At 39.2% G+C, this 17,939-nt stretch overlaps 1 protein-coding gene across 2 annotated transcripts in view; it reads right to left on the bottom strand.

The window, feature by feature from the left end:
• Window positions 1–6,395: 6,395 nt before the first annotated feature.
• LOC111153626 (transmembrane channel like 1) overlaps window positions 6,396–17,939 on the bottom strand; it is a 162,024-nt gene continuing 150,480 nt past the window's right edge. For both annotated transcript variants that reach the window (XM_022512771.1, XM_022512770.1), the window contains exons 17-20: window positions 15,670–15,795; window positions 12,209–12,287; window positions 12,056–12,107; window positions 6,396–6,443 (exon numbers count right to left, since the gene is read on the bottom strand). In XM_022512771.1, the coding sequence (XP_022368479.1) occupies window positions 6,421–6,443; window positions 12,056–12,107; window positions 12,209–12,287; window positions 15,670–15,795 (280 nt within the window). In that variant the 3' untranslated portion in view covers window positions 6,396–6,420. The remainder of the gene's footprint in view (window positions 6,444–12,055; window positions 12,108–12,208; window positions 12,288–15,669; window positions 15,796–17,939) is intronic.

The raw sequence follows: 17,939 nt of genomic DNA, 5'->3' as shown, positions 1-17,939 counted from the left end.
TCAGTAGTAAAGATAGGACTAGAGCACTGGGGCCCTAAGACTCAGTCACACACGTTTATTCCCTTAATGCTGCTTATGTGATATTTACTAAGCCACTTGGCTACTAAAACACACCCTTCTGAAAAATACTAAGAACGTGGTGCCAAAATAATCCGAGCAGGGTTTTTTTGTTTGTTTGTTTGGTTGGTTTATGTATTTGTTGTAAATAACTTCAATGCCCAACATGGAGCTCGAACTCACGACCCTGAGATTGAGTGGCATATCTATGGACTGAGCCAGCCAGGTGCCCCCTCCCTGCCAAATAGCTGTTTTTATTGGGTCTGTGAAATATTGGGTTTTTCCAACTGAGTAAAACGTGTTTTGCAAGTGGTTTGAGATGGAATAGTTTTCTGAATTAGCTCAATTAAAATCATCCTAATTTTTAAAAATATTCCTAACATTTTCAAATGAAAATATCTGATTGACAAGAAAAAGAGAATTATGGGTAATATTGATCCAGCTGTTAATTGTACACTGACCTGTGTGCTACCTGCTAAACGGTGCAGGCCAGTTTTCACTGCATTTGATTCCAACAGCAATGTGAACAGAGCCGATTATAATCCATTTTAAAGATGACATACAGGAAGCCTAGTGAGGGTAAGTAGTCAGCCTGGGTCAAAAAGCTAGCAATGATAACCAGAAAAATCACATGGCCAGTGAATAATGCTTTTAGTCCAGGAACAGAACTGGAGCTCAAACCTTAGACTCCCTAGACAGTGCTATTTAACCACCCCCTCAACTGCCACGCCACACTCAGCCCCCATGGTTAATCTAGTAGTCTGTTGAACTGACATGTATGGAGCCTTTTCCATGATATAAAGGCTGAGTATGTCCACTGGGTCTCATCTATTACTTCACCAGGGACAAACATTTTCCATGGAATCAGCTCATTCCATATCCCATTGAGATCAGTTGTAGATCTAGCCAATGGTTCCTTCTGCAGCAGGCTGATTTTCTCCTGCTGAGGGTCACGCCATAGTCACTTATGCAACTTTGAATTCCACTGTAAGAATTTGTCAGTTCTGAGGCCCATCTTGCCCTTCGGAACTATTTACCTATTATCTTTCTTCAGAGGTATCTTCACATCAGGCATAACAAGACCACATTCACAAAAAAATTCTCGTAATTAATGTCATTCAGTTTGACCTGCCTTAATATATAGACTGATTTCTCAATACGTGTGCTGAAGCCATTTCTTCCATTTACTTCTATATCAAAACTGTGCTAGATACTCCTATAGGAAAAAAGTCTGATCCTAAGAGAAAAAAAAAAAGCATTTTAGGATTTTAACACTCAACTCAGTCACACTCTCTGTTCCTGTTGACTCACAGTCCTTATTTAGCCCATTTATATAATCCCTGCAAAATGCTAACCATACCTGTAGGACCTTATACTCTAATTTATAAGCATATCAGATAGCTAAGTCCATGGCTGGATTATATGATAGAGCAAGTAAGCAGGTGTTTAGAGAACCAACAAAGCAGGATTTTTTTTTTTTTTTTTTTTTTTTGGTAAGAAAGGAGCATCTGACCTCAGCATGTGTGTAAGTTTAGTTTTTTAGGCTAATCTTGTTTTTACTTAAATTTAGATATTGGGGCTCACCATATTTTCAGTGTGCCATAAAAATTATGATTAGGCTTTGATAATTTCTCATTTCAATAGTGTTCTTGATTACTTCACAGAGCCTATATGTATGGTCAAGCAGAAAAATTAATTACACCATAACTACAATTATTTAGAACTCCCTAAAAACAAGGATGGCAACCATGGCTATTGCTGACCACTAACCACACACCAGGCACGGTACTGTGTTCTATGCAGATTTTCTCTTTTAATCCCGAATAGAAATTTTATGGGGTAGGACTCTTACTATTCCCATTTTCAGAGATGAGAAACATGAGGTTTTGAACAATTTCCTCAAAGTTATGTGACATATTTTATAGTCATTAAAAATTGTCTTGAAGTAATTTTATGACATGGGAAAATGTTAAATAAGAAAGTAAGATAAAACTAAATATATCTTATGATCCAAAATATTTTACGGAGTCTGTGGGTATATGTGTGTGAATTTGAAGGAAAAAAAACAACTGCATCCAAACACTAACAGCGGTTTTTCTGGATGGTAGAATTATGGGATTTTGGGTTGGGATTTTTTTACTTTTTTTAATTCTATGCAAAATGTTTAAATCTGTTGTAATGAACATGTACCTCTATTCTTATAAGTTTTTATTTTTTTTAAAGATTTATTTATTTGAGAGAGAGTTTGTGTGCCAGTTGGGGGAGGGACAGGAGGAGAGGGAGAGAGAGAAGCCTCAAGCAGTGTCCCTGCTAAGCACAGATCAGACACGGGGCTGGATCCCAGGACCTTAAGATCATGACCTGAGGCAAAATCAAGAATCAGACACCTAACTGACTGAGCCACACAGGCACTCCTATTATGAGGTTTTAAGTAACCACAAGTATTTATATGAAAACTTCTTGGTATGTATGAGAAAGTTGGGTGTTATAGAATATCTAAGTTCTCAGAAGAGCTCAAGTATTTCTCATATATATTTTTCTATTATTCATAGTTATTAACTCACCACGATCCATCCTGGAAAAGGCCGCAGGACCATCCAAGGCCAAGTATCAAGGCAATCCATTACCAGAGAACTCTGAGGAAAAAAAATCTCATAAAGGGGCTTGAGAACTCCTGTCACCATCACATTTTGGTACGTCCTTCTCTCAGGAAGTAAAGACAAAAAGAGGCCGTGACTGTAGTTCATTAAAAAAAAAAAAAAAAATTCTTAAGTTTCAATGTCTGTCTTCCAAAAAATCAAGTACATACCTGCATTGAGAGCTGAACGCTGCCAATCTCATTCTTAAGTCTCATTTTTGAAGCCTGCTTACTTATTCTTTTGGGATATATTTTTCAATAAATTGCTTTTATCCTCATACACCACACAAGGCAAAAAAAAAAAGTTATAACTCGGTATTATATTTTTGACTTAAGTGAGGAAATAAAAATCATCAGATTCCCACCTCACTGGTCCCCCCCACCCACTCCATCCCACCTCGCCAAAGGACTTGGTGTTCCGCTGCAGGCTAAACTTCTTTTTTTGCATTCAATTTACTAAGCACGTGATGCCAATACTGAAGCCCAGGGTTATTTGCCCATCAAAAAATCCTAGCTTTGGAAGTCTGGGAAAGGTGAGGATAACATCTGAATGTTGCTTGGCATTGCACTCGATAGAGAATAAAAAAAATAGTAAAACTCTTTTCCAGTTTCTGACAATGTACTGTAATACCTGTGTCATGGTGAAGAAAGGGGCAGTCTGCCTGAAATGGAAAGCTAACATTGATTTTCCTCAATCTTAAAATGGCTTCATAAGTTGTAGTATCATTCTAGAAGATTCTGGAAACCAAGAAGATTAATTTGTCAGGTGGTAGGAAACAGTGGGAGAAAGTAGAGCAGGTGATACTTGCAATACATTATGTTTGACAAACATGTCACACACAGTGTTTGATAAATGTTTATCAGATGGAGGAAGGCGTACTACCCCAGGGTGGTTCCTGGTGATCTCGCACCCAGTATGGTCCCAGCATGCATTACAAGCCCACTTTCCTACAGTCTACTCACATTCCCTGAGGAAAGGGCTGGTAAATCAAAGGGAAATATTGCAAGTTCCAATAGAGTCAATTAGGTTAAGGCTGGGAAATGGATCCCAAACCTCTTATTAACTCATCCACTGAGGAGTGACAATAGCAAAGGCTGACCCCCTGTGGCAACTAGCGGAACTACACCTCATCATAGGATAATATTTGGGTCAACAAAATACATTTCCAAACCTGGCCAGCATGGCTCTGGTACAGGTAGGGATCCATCAGGATAAAAAAACATAGTTCAGGTCAAAGTATTGTTAATATGAACCCCTTGATATGGTTTACTGTGTGCTTCCTCTCAGAAGCCAAAGGAAATGATTCAAACCATGTGTCAAAATGCAGTTTTTCAGTTTTCAAATCGAAAAGCTCTTCAGAGAAGTAAATTTAGTTTCCACATATATTTGCCAGAATTTTTTATTTCCCTCAGAAAAAAATGAAAGGTACAGTCTAGCTGGTTGGTTTGTTCATTTGCCTTCTAAAATTCTTCCTATGGCCTTGATCATTATATTTAGAAATAATGAAACAGAACTAGATCGTAGCGATCAGAACCTTCCCGGTACAAGGCTATTCTCAGACTCGTCCTCAGACAACGGTGGAAGTGGCCTTCACTCTTTCAGATGCTCGTTCAGGTGGTACTGGGGAAACATTTGGGGCAGCTCTCTGGAGACTAAAAGGGTTAAAGTTTCTAAAAATGCTTAACTTAAATCAGGTGGATATTTAGGTGTCATAAAAATCCAACTTAATTTTTAGAAAGGCTGAAACTTAGAGTATCATGCCTGAATTCTTATACCAAGAGCATTTGTTCCAAAAATACAATTGCTTTAAGAGGTATAAACTCAATTATAAAATAAGCCATGGAGACTCGATGCACAGTACAGGGAGTTTAGTCAATAATATTGGTAATAACTGTGTATGGTGACAGATGGTAACTAGACTGGAAAAAAAAAAAAGGAAATTACCTTTAGGAGATGAAGTCCTTGGGGGACGGTTTGCCATCTCTCATCATCTTTGTTATGAAGTAGATCAAGAACAAGGGAGTGTCACCCACATTGTACACTTGGCCACACATATAAACCAATTCTCTAATCTTATTACTATACAGTACAAAAACAATCCACGTATAAATAAGCATTTGATTTATTTACTCATCTGCATTAGAATCAAATGAGATAAACCTGCAGGGCAACAGGTGATTCCATTTCTGACATCAGAGTAACATTTTTCATGCACGTAACAGAAGTTCTTGTTTCACAGTGCAGCTGCTGTAAGTTAAATTGATTCAATTTAATTAACAATTTTAACAATACTCGGTGCCTACCTGTGAATACAGCACTATACTTACTAGGCATACAAAGGAGGTAAAAGGCATGATCCCTGCTCATAGGGAGCTTCCAATCTGGAGAGGAAAGATGATCCATGCATTACAGGAAACAGTAAGAACTGTTAAAAATCACAGGAAAGTCTGTTTAAATCATAGACTCTGAATTAAAGACAGGAGGGCCCAAGGAAACCTACTGAGGAAAGAGAGATTTGGGAATGGAGGCCAATCTGGAAAACTGGACCAAAGGAAATACCTCTTGAATTTGTATCATGGCAAGTGATGAGCAAATGGATTGGCAGAGGAACAGGAGATCATTTCACAGCCAGATCAAGAGTGAAGAAGGAAAAACTCAAAAACATGGAAACAAAACCCAGCAAGTCAACTGCAGGAAATGGCAGGCAAATTGGCTTAGCTCTGGAAAAGGACGCTGTGGGTGGATGTAACTGAAGTCACACAACAAGCCTGGCTGAGGGCACTGATGGCCGCTCTTCAAAGTCAATTCAAACTTTGAATAAATACTAATGCTTAAACACATCCATAAACTGAGTCCCCCCCATCCCATAAAAGTATACGTTTTCCCAACCTTAACAAAAAAGCAAAGACACATCGTGGATATTAGAATCTAAACTCAGGCAATGTGATCATTGGAGGAGGTCATGATCAGGCTGTGAAGAAGTTGCAATCGTGTACAACTGTCTTAAAAAAAAACAAAACTCACAAAGAGGTAGGTTGTCTACGACCCATGTACTTCCTCAAGCTGAGAGAACTTCAACCCTGTGCTACTTAGGCCTCTATTTCCCTTAGTGTTTTTCTTTTAAAAAGCCCATTCCTTTTCATACTGAACCCACCTGCAAATAAAGAGTCTTGAGTGTACAGTTGTGGGGGCCCTGGAGGGAGAGACAGGAAAAAAAAAATGGAAAACAAGATGCTGGTTTTAAACTGTGAGTTAGTGAATAATTACAATGAATACTTTATAAAAATATTTCTGAACTCTGAAGGGAAAAAAAAGGGTGAAATATCTCTGTTCCAAGGCAAAGAATACTAAGGCAGAAGGAGTCTATAACACAGAAGTCCATATGAGTGAAGTACTTTTAATTAACCCAAATGGTAAACCAGAAACCTGTTTTGCTGAATCACATTCACTCTTAAACTCAGTTTGCTGGAAGTGATGTCAGGGAAACCAGGGGAGAAAGTGCGGGTACAGGAGCAAATCCCTTCATTTGGAACAAGGTGGAGATTGTCCCTGCTGAACTAGGACTGACAAGGCCTTGACTGACCAGCATGACCTTGACAATCCATGAGGGTTGGAACAAGGGAACAGCAACTTCACGATGCTTGTCATCTTGACTTTTACATGAGTCATTGGTTTTAAACAGCAAGGTGAGGAGTACTTCTGGGTCCCAGCGTGTCTATGAAAGTTACTGGCCACCAGCAGCCGCAGCTGTTCAAGAGAAGGAAAGAGAGAGAGAAAAGATGAAGAAGCAAGTGACAATTTAGCTTTCACGGTGCTTAATGTTCTGAAAGAGGTGATCTGAAACCCGTATCTTCCAAATGTGCCCCACACTGCTGTAATATTTAGTATTTTTATATTCAAAATATTTCCATATTTCTTATTTTTCAGGATAGTGAAAATGAGAGTTCTGCTCTTTTTATAAAATTTATTCAGTACTATTTGTATAATTAATATAAAAAGGCACCCTTTTAAAATTTTTCCAGTAAAAGAATTCCTCATCAGCCGGTAGGAATTCAGTCGGTATTTAGCGAATGATGGTTATGTATAAAGTTCCATAGTAAATTCTGAGAAAGCAACTATGAATAAGATAGTCTCTGCCTTTACAAAGGTTGTACACATTTTTAAGTACAAATTATGGGAAAATATCAAATAAATAGCATGTAATAGGATTATATCATTATTTAAAACAATAAAGGTAACAGTAAGCTTTAACTAGAATTCAGATCTTAAAAGTCAGAACTTTTCCTCACTACTCTAAACACTCATTTGCTCATGTTAAGTTATAGTCACAATCTAGAGCAAATACAAGAGCAGAGAGAACATATGTGACATATTTGCTTCCAACTCTAAGATGCCCAAGGGGCTCACTTTGGCTTTAAGGACACACAGAAACCAAGAGTGAAGGGATGGAAAAATATATTCCATGCAAATGGAAACCAGAAGCAGGTGTAGCTACATTTATTTCAGACAAAATACATTTTAAGCCAAAAATGGTAACATGAGACACAGACCATTATTATGTAATAATTACATTATTATGCAATGACATAATATATTACATAATGCTTAATTACATAATAATTACATTATTATGTAATGATTAAAGAAGACACAAATAAATGGAGAGACCACTCATGGTAATGGATTAGAAGAACTAATACTGTGAAAATGCACATACCACCCAAAGCAATCTACAGATTTGGTGCAATCCTTATCAAAATTCCAATGGCATTTTCAAAGAAATAGAAAAAACAATCCTAATATTTGATGGGACCGCAGAAATATCCCAAATAGCCAAAACAATCTTGAGAGACAACAAAGCTGGAGACCTCACACTTCCTGATCTCAAACTATATTGCAAAGCTACAGTAATTAAACAGTACAGTGTTGGCATCAAAACAGACAGTAAGATCACTAAAACAGAATAGAGAAACAGGGAATAAACACACACACATGTGGCCACTTAGTTTTTGGCAAGTACTAAGGATACACAATGAAGAATGGATATTCTCAATAAATAGTGCTGGGAAAACTGGGTATCCACATAAAAAAGAATGAAACTGAACCCTTAAAACATACACAAAAATCAACACAAAATGTAAGACCTTAAACCATAAAACCCCTAGTAGAAAACCTAGGGGAAAAAATCTCCTTGCCCTTGGTCTTGGCAATGATTTTTGTATTTGACACGAAAAACAAAAGCAGCAAAAGTAAACATTAAACTAAAAAGCTTCTGCACAGCAGAGGAAATCATCAATGAAATGAACAAGCAAGCTATGGAATGGGGGAGAATATCTGTAATTTGATAAGGGGTTAATATCCAAAATAGACAAGGAAATGAAACAACTCAACAACATAAAAACCAAATAACCTAATTTAAAATGGGAAAAGGTCCTGAATAAGCATTAATTCAAAGAAGACATACACGGGGTCAATATTTGTACATGAAAAGGTGCTCGAGATCACTACCAGGAAAATGCAAACCAAACCACAATGAGATAGCACCTCACACCATCAGGATGTCTGTTATCAAAAAGGCAAGAGACAATCAATGCTGGCAAGGATGTGGAGAAAAGGGAACCATTGTGCACTGTTGGTGGGAATGTAAAGTGATATAGCCAGTATGGAAAACAGTACCAAAGTTCCTCAAGAAATTAAAAATAGAACTATCCTATGAGCCAGCATCCTACTTCTGGGATATATATCCAGGGGAAATGAAATCATTAATTTGTGTTCCCATGCTCACTGCAGCATGGGAGGATGAAAACAACATAAGAGTCCATCTACAGAGAAATGGATAAAGAAAATGTGATATGCATATAATATCATAATAATATAATAATATTCAGCCTTATAAAAAAGGAAATCCTGCCATTTACAACAATGTGGAAAATAAAATAAGCTAGACAGAGGAAGACAAATATGCATGGTATCACTTATATGTGGAATCTGAAAAAAAAAGAAAAAAAGTCAAACTGATGAAAAAAAAGAAAAAAAGCCAAACACAGAGAGTAGCATGGTGGTAACCAGGAGCTTGGGGTTTGAGGGGAAAGGGAGAGACTGGTAGAAGGGTACAAATTTTCAGTCGTAGGATGAATAAGGTCTGAGACTATTATATGTAACACAGTGAACTACAGTTGATGATACCATATTATATAATTGAAATTAGCTAAGAGAGTAGAACTTAAGTCTTTTCACCAAAAAGAAAAAGGTAAATATGTGAGGTAAGGGATGTGTTAATGAACTCAGTGGTGGGAGTCCTTTCATAATGGATATGCATATCAAAATGCACGTCGTATGCTTAAATATGTATTATAATTTCATTTGTTGAAGCTGGAAAAATTAAATGCAATTAAAGACACAAGTAGCTTAGTAATGAAAAAAAAAAATCTAAGACAAGTGTAATACAAGGACATAGCACTGGAAATTGTTACATCTGCTCCTGTTGCCATAAAGGTCAGCCAATGTGGAAGGAGTAGTGTTGAAAGAACTACAGAGAAATGGGGCTCAGCTCTGCTCACTTCTAAACTTGGGGCAAAACATGGCCTGAAGCCATACATACCACTCTCTTATTCATTTGTGTGGACTAATGAATTTACTTATTTTCTACTTAAATCCATTTGGGTTGGGTTCCATTACTTACATAGGGGGAAAGCCCTGGTAATGGTAAAAGTTTTAAAGTTAAGAATGAGGGGAAAGTTTGAAAAAATTTTCCCTAAACTTCTGCACCCAAAACTATAAGATACCTAGGAATAAATCTAACCAAAGAGACTAAGAATCTATACACAGAAAACTATAAAGTACTCATGAAAGAAATTGAGGAAGACACAAAGAAATGGAAAAATGTTCCATGCTCCTGGATTGGAAGAATAAATATTGTGAAAATGTCTATGCTACCTAAAGCAATCTACACATTTAATGCAATTCCTATCAAAGTACCATCCATTTTTTTCAAAGAAATGGAACAAATAATCCTAAAATTTATATGGAACCAGAAAAGACCTCGAATAGCCAAAGCAATATGGAAAAAGAAAGCCAAAGTTGGTGGCATCACAATTCCGGACTTCAAGCTCTATTACAAAGCTGTCATCATCAAGACAGCATGGTACTGGCACAAAAACAGACACATAGATCAATGGAACAGAATAGAGAGCCCAGAAATAGACCCTCAACTCTATGGTCAACTAATCTTCGACAAAGCAGGAAAGAATGTCCAATGGAAAAAAGACAGCCTCTTCAATAAATGGTGTTGGGAAAATTGGACAGCCACATGCAGAAAAAATGAAATTGGATCATTTCCTTACACCACACACGAAAATAGACTCAAAATGGATGAAGGATCTCAATGTGAGAAAGGAATCCATCAAAATCCTTGAGGAGAACACAGGCAGCAACCTCTTCGACCTCAGCCGCAGCAACATCTTCCTAGGAACATCGCCAAAGGCAAGGGAAGCAAGGGCAAAAATGAACTATTGGGATTTTATCAAGATCAAAAGCTTTTGCACAGCAAAGGAAACAGTTAACAAAACCAAAAGACAACTGACAGAATGGGAGAAGATATTTGCAAATGACATATCGGATAAAGGGCTAGTGTCCAAAATCTATAAAGAACTTAGCAAACTCAACACCCAAAGAACAAATAATCCAATCAAGAAATGGGCAGAAGACATGAACAGACATTTCTGCAAAGAAGACATCCAGATGGCCAACAGACACATGAAAAAGTGCTCCACATCACTCGGCATCAGGGAAATACAAATCAAAACCACAATGAGATATCACCTCACACCAGTCAGAATGGCTAAAATTAACAAGTCAGGAATTGACAGATGCTGGCGAGGATGCGGAGAAAGGGGAACCCTCCTACACTGTTGGTGGGAATGCAAGCTGGTGCAACCACTCTGGAAAACAGCATGGAGGTTCCTCAAAATGTTGAAAATAGAATTACCCTCTGACCCAGCAATTGCACTGCTGGGTATTTACCCTAAAGATACAAACGTAGTGATCCGAAGGGGCACGTGCACCCGAATGTTTATAGCAGCAATGTCTACAATAGCCAAACTATGGAAAGAACCTAGATGTCCATCAACAGACGAATGGATAAAGAAGATGTGGTATATATACACAATGGAATACTATGCAGCCATCCAAAGAAATGAAATCTTGCCATTTGCGACGACGTGGATGGAACTAGAGGGTATCATGCTTAGCGAAATAAGTCAATCGGAGAAAGACAACTATCATATGATCTCCCTGATATGAGGGAGAGGAGATGCAACATGGGGGGTTAAGGGGGTAGGAGAAGAGTAAATGAAAAAAGATGGGGTTGGGAGGGAGACAAACCATAAGTGACTCTTAATCTCACAAAACAAACTGAGGGTTAATGGGGGGAGGGGGGTTGGGGGGGTGAGATTATGGACATGGGGGAGGGTATGTGCTATGGTGAGTGCTGTGAAGTGTGTAAACCTGGCGATTCACAGACCTGTACCCCTGGGGATAAAAATATATGTTTATAAAAAATAAAATAATAAAAAAAAATTTCCCTAAACTTCTTAGACATCACTTTTCCATGAGGAATGCAGAGCGTATAGGGGATCTTGGCAAATAGGTGTATACCTTACTGGGGTGTATTTAAATTAAGGAGGTTACCAAAAAAAGAGATTAATGATTTAGAAAAGACTCCAGGAAATCAACAGTGGTGGGTTCAGAAGAGCCTAATGGTATCTTCCCTGTGTATCCATCTATGTATATAAAGGGTCCCACTGAGAAGGAGAGACCCTGCATTTGTGTCTATTTTTTTATATATAAAAGATTTTATTTTTATTTATTTATTTAAGAGAGAGAATGAGAGCATGAGTCAGGTAGAGGGGAAGGGCAAAGGGAAAAGCAGACTCCCTGCATAGCAGGGATCCCAACACCCGCCCTGATCCCAAGACCCTGAGATTATGACCTAGGCAGAAGGCAGACACTTAGCTGATTGAGCCACTCAGGTGTCCCTTGTGTCTGCTATTTGATTATGACTATATGGATGTCATCTTCATCTTCTGTCAATTTACAAAGTCACCTTTCCATTACTACTGCCAAGTTTACATGTTTGAATTTTCCTTTCTCTTGCCTTTCCCCCACTGGAAAACAACCAAGCCTCCTAGATATGAGGGCTAAGAGGGTCTCAAAAGGTGAACAGTAAAAATTGTGGCATGACTCACTCACGGCCGTAACACCACATGCATCAAATGCCCCATTTAGAGAGAGAGTGGGGACAAAAAGGGAAGAGCATTTTTCTGTAGGGGGAAAATTGCAATCATCAACATTCCTCCAACCTGCTCGGGCAGCTGCCATTTTCTTGTTGCGCAATTTGTTCTCCAAAGCTTGCTATACAATACAAAAAGGAAAGAAGAACATGAGCTTTCCTGGTATTTCCTATACTTGCCATTAATAAAGATAATATGTTAATGAAATAAATTATATCCTACCTGTTTCATCTTCTTTTTTAGATCCAGATTTGCTGCCTTCTGGCCCTTTGCAGTAGCATTGAGGTAATAGATGGTCAAGCTACATTTTTAAAATAATAAGATTTATGGTTATTTTTTAGTTCGAGTCTTCTTAAATTTACATTCACTAAATCATAGAACACTGGGGCACTGGAGTGAACATTAAGATATTTTATACTCTAATCTTTTATTGTACAGATGAAAGACTGAAGTACACAGAAGTAAAGAAGTACATTTGGGACATGATTACTAGGGATGACCTGGGAAGATGGGACCCAAGGGGGTCCTCTTCCACAGCCCGGCATTCTGTCTACCATACTCCGCTGCCTAACTGTAGCTTCTTCTTGGAAATGTACTAGTATCAGTTGAAATCATAATTGAAAGTAACACTTCAAGTTGACATTAATCTCCTGAAGCATAGGGAATGTGTAGAATAAAAAAACTGACTTTCTGTTTTAAATTTCCTCCTTTGGCTTTTATAGCAGAGAATATAATCCTCCTCATCATAGTTCACTAACATGGGTTTTTTTATTTCCACAGAATGTATTGTTTGCATTTCTCCCTTCTTCGAAAAGAAAATGTTTTATAAAGGAATAGTCCTAACTTGTAGTTGACATTTACATTTCTAGAAAGAGCAAATTCCAGCCAAACATTTGTGTAAAAATAAATATGTTCATCTTCATTTAAAGCAAAACAAACAAACAAAATGCAGTTAAAAGAAAAAAAAAGGTAACTGGCATTGCTCTTTGTTGCAAATAGCTAGATACTAAACACATTTCCTCTACTCCCCAACCATGCCAGATTATATCCTTTATGAGCCATCTGGTGCTAGCAACACAATTATTGATATGGTTTAGCTGGGTTTGTTTATCTCTTATATGAGTGATGGGAGTTTGAATGCAATTATGTACATGAAAGCATTTGGTATACTATTTGGCATGAAGTAGGTGCTCAATAAATGTGTGTGTGTGTGTGTGTGTGTGTGTGTGTGTGTATGTTCGTAGAAAAGTACCTGGATTTGGAGGATAAACCCAAAGACCTCACAAGTCACTCATAGTTCTGGAATTCTCTAGTCTCCAAAGGAATGAACCCGGCTACAGAGAAGTAACCTGAAATCTACTCAGTTACCCAAAAACCATCCAAGCTGATGTAATATGATCCATTGGGGAAATTCAAAATGTGTATAACATGTAACATTCTCTAATTAAAAGTAATAAAGAGCCAAGCCAATTGCATGAGCCCCATGAACTGGAAGATGAGGACCTCAGGATTCGAAAAATCAAGTCAGCAATAAACTGAAATTGGGTTTTAAATCAGAACCTCAGAACTATAATCAGCCTTGCAGGACATCTATTTGACCTCGTATCCTGCCAGCTTTTCACTACACAATCTGTACCAAGGGTTGGCAAACTATAGTCTCCGGGGCAGAAATGACTCCCAGCCTGTTCTGCATGGCCTATGAACTAAGAATGGTTTTTACACTTTTACATGGTTATTTAAGTACTTATATAATACCCCCAATTTTGTCGTTTGACCCATCCAACCTAATATATCTAGGATTTGGCCCTTTAGGAAAAAAATGTGCCGACCATGGGTATAGACCATCCCTGCCAAGTGACTTCGAGATCTTGTGTATATTCTGTATTTTCCCATTCATCCCAAACTCAGTGTTTGGTGCTTTAAAGACTTAGGGGGGGATGAGAGATGGGAAATAGGACATGGGTTTGAACTGACTTATTAGTCACTTGATTTGGGGATAGATCTTCCTTGTCATATCAATAATGGGATTGATGAGGCCAACCCTTTCAGGTTATAGTGGAAATTAAATGATTAATGTATAGGTAGTGCCTGGAACACAGGCAACGTTAGTTCTTCTTCCACACTCTCAGACAGCTTGTTAAATCTTCGATCGGTGGCATTAGAACAATGTTGCTCCTTTGCTTAGAAATCAATCTCTCAGTAAGTTAAGACGATAGTCATAAAATCTGACATTAAGTTTTGTTGGGTTTTATTTTTTTAATATAGGATCTCATTTATACCACTAAATGGCCTTGACTTTTAAAAACCAGGTGATCCTTCACGTGGTCCCAGAAGCCACTGTAACATGAAAACTTGGAAAAGAAAAATCACTTCAAGGGCCATCTGGTGAAACAGGCTGCATCCAGCAGGTCAATTTCTAACACGTGTGCACCAGAGACTCACTACCAGATTCTGAATGCCACCCCACCAGCAAGGTTCTCTAAAAAATAACGTAATCTGCTTTACTGTTGAATTATCCCCCTGGGCTATTAGCTCGCCCTCAGAGAAGGGGTCCCACGTAAAGAGGTTGGATTTATTTTCAACCTACTACTACTACTTTGCTATACTATACGCTTTCTTACCTAGGGAAAATCACTTTAATGATGACACCCGTCGTCTCTGATGTGGCCCATGACCATGACCATGACCGACCATCACAAAGACGATGCTAACAACTCGGCCCAGAACCCAATTCATGTACTTCAAATCATTGTCTTCAGAAGATTTCCTAGTTTTACCTTTTTTAAAAACAAATCCCACCCTTTGCATCAGCTTTGTTTTTAAAGTGTTTCTGAGGGTGGTTTCCTACTTGCCTCCCTTGACTGAGAGAATGCAATGGTGGTTTCAGACTTTCTATCTGAGAGGGCTTCAGGGGTTGAAAGGAAGGTCTAGCGCACTTTTTTTTTTTTTTTTTTTAGCTCTTTGACAGTAAGCATATATTTTACCTCAGAATGGTCTGAGGTAAATGACCTCTGTGGTGGTCAAGAGAAGCCAATGAAAGTTACATGGAGACAAAAAACCCCCTCCCAAGTTCCCCTTTGGATACCACCTCTGACTTTCGAAGGGATAGACTAAGTGACCTTTCCAAGACCCTTCTGATTCTCTGATTGTATTACTGTGGACACACACTTACTGATGGCCTTTCAGGGACAAGGACATGGTACTTTCTAGAACCCCTTAAACCCTTAGTCCTAAAATATAGCCAATAGGGCCCCCAGAGGGAATATTAACTCAGAGGCTCATCATTTCTATGTGTTCCCAGCCATCTGCTTTATGGAACAAGATGTGGGGGCCAGGAGACGGGGGGAAGCTCGATGTGCTGATTAGATCTAGCATTTAGCATTTATGTTTCCCTTGCTTTAGCTGTTTACTGATAATTATTTTGGTTACTTGGGAACAAATCTTACAATCCTAGGCAGGCAAAGACAGAGGCAGATGGCTATGAATTACATCCAATAGGATTAGAAAATGGCTCATGAATTTCAACCTCTCACCACCATGTAATTCAGCCCTGAATTTGGGGAGGTTACAGCACAACGTTTAGAGAGCATGGGAAAGCTTTAAAAAAAAAAAAAAAAAGCTGAAATTTACAAGGAGCCATTCTTCATTACAAAGACCCTGTCTATGAGTGGAGAAGCACATACACCATAACCAAAATGATAGCGAGGACCAATCCAGGATTAGAAAGCTGCCTCAAGATCTTCGCCATCCAGCTTGGGAAATCATGCTCCAGTGTTTCTCCAATGACTTCGAACATTCTATTTTTGCCGCTGGGAAAAAAAAGAGGGGCAGGGAAGAGAGGTTTATTTACAACCTAGGTAAAAACCACGATGACAGCAAGAAAACTAGAAATCTTTCTCAAACACCACCTCAGGGCTCTTTCAGGTTGGGAACCTAATGTTTAGCTCCCGCTCTGGGCACTCTGACCTCTTATTGTCAACATGTGGGTGAGGGAGGAGACATGGTATCCCAACAGAAACACACAGTTGAGCAATTAGGAATTTAACCACAGCATTAGGAGAAGGTTTTTTAAAGCTGTATTTCTAAGATTTTGATTGAAATATATTTTATAAATAGCTCATAACTCTACCCCTCAGCCAGCTGTCCTTGTTGGGGAACACTCCCTCTGGGCTGAATAAATAGTGCACTCGATTGTTTAATTAGCCTTGGAAATGAACATAAAGAAGAGCTTAACGGAATAAAGTCCACAAATAATCCAATATCTCTCCCATGCAATAGCTGCTATCTCATTTCCCACAGACTGCTTTCATGGGAGTTGTTAATAGGTAGCCACACTGAATGATGAGCCCTTTCTCTCTCTGCCATTTCTTGAGGACAGGCCCTAATGACTGCAGGCTCAGTCCCACTACAAGGAACAGAAAATGCGAAAAAAAGGAAAATAAGCCTGAAAAGCAGAAGTCCTTAATGGGTTTGTTCTCAGCCCATTAAGGTAAGAATCAAACTTTGTAAGCTAGAAAAATGAGAGCAGGAAGTCTGTCTTATCTTAGTACATAATATTCAGAATTATAAAGTAATGCCCATCATGTCAAGCTATTTTTTCTGTATGTGCATATTGATTCTACTATGAAAGCTGTAATTCTCAGAAAAGATTAGGTTATTTATCGCCAAGTGGTATGTATCTTCAGAATAAAGTTTGGTATTACACTTCTTATTCTGGTTTCACTTTTGTTTTTTGATCTTTATACATTCTCACTGACTAGACAAACATGAACCACAAGTTCCAGATGAGATTTTTTTTTTTTTTTTTTTTTTTTTTTTTTTGCTCATGGTCTAACTAATAATAGCTTTTGAAAGACAGAGTAACCCCAAGTATCTAGTCAACAGTTAGTTACTGAACTACCCGGGTGTAAATTTCGCTTCACAAATTACAAATCTGCACCTAGCAAGACCTGTCTGTATTAAGGAGGAATGTAGCTTGCAGGCCATTCAAGATTATATCAGTTTATTCTGCTAAGATTTCTTTGTCCTCATCCATTCGAACTGGTCATGCTTTTCTCCTAGACATGGGGGATACAGCTCGAGTGTACTCCAGCAAGTGACAGGGGTACACGGATGGCACAAACAGTACACACGCACACGTGCACACACCAGGTGTGCAGGTCCTAAAGTGAAGTGATTAACCAGCACGCCAGTGTCAGGCGGCAGGACACGACTCTCCCCAGGTGAGACGGCTCGAAGTGTGTGGGTCTGTGCTCAGGAGATGCCCCAGCGTGGGCATAAATTCTGTGGGTGGAACTGGGTGAGGAAGGAAAAAAGGCCAGGATGGCCACATCACCTGGAGGCCAGCGGAGAGCTCAGACCTCCGGCTGGAGCTGGTGGGAGGAGCCACAGGCCTCCAGGTGGTCTGCACCCTGGAGTGAAGAGCTAGGCCCCAGCCCCTTCTCTCTGGGTCAGCTGCTCGGAACACAACGGTATCCGGGTGACGCAGTGGGGCAATAGGGTTGGCAGCTATTCCCTGACCGGGCTGACTAACGACCAGCAACTTTGGGTGGGATATTTCTGCTTGCCTAAGAGCCAAATAAGAACAAAGAGGGGAAAGAGAAGAGAGAGAGAGAGAGAGAGAGAGAGAGAGAGATGGAGGATTGGTCTGAGGAACAGGAGTGAAAGGGCCATTTCTAACCCAGGCATGTCTCGATTATGGAACCAAGGCCTTGAAGATCCTCATGAGGCTCTTGCTGGGGGGAGGGCCCAGCATGTGCTGTGAGGAAGGACACAGGCAGGCCCTCCTCAGAAGAGGGTGATAATGGGTTCCTCTCAGGGTTCCTGGCCACCGTGGCTACTGTTTACCTGCATCTCCTTCACCTCAGGTAACACCACACCGTGACTACATGACCTGCTAGGAGAGGAGGGGAGGCTGTGTGCCACCGCCCCAGGCTAAGGGACACTCCCCATT

This window comes from Enhydra lutris, unplaced genomic scaffold (genome assembly GCF_002288905.1).
Source record: "Enhydra lutris kenyoni isolate GAN:26980312 unplaced genomic scaffold, ASM228890v2 scaffoldscaffold33, whole genome shotgun sequence".
Taxonomy (NCBI): domain Eukaryota; kingdom Metazoa; phylum Chordata; class Mammalia; order Carnivora; family Mustelidae; genus Enhydra; species Enhydra lutris.
This window is presented reverse-complemented; position numbering and strand designations above follow the sequence as displayed.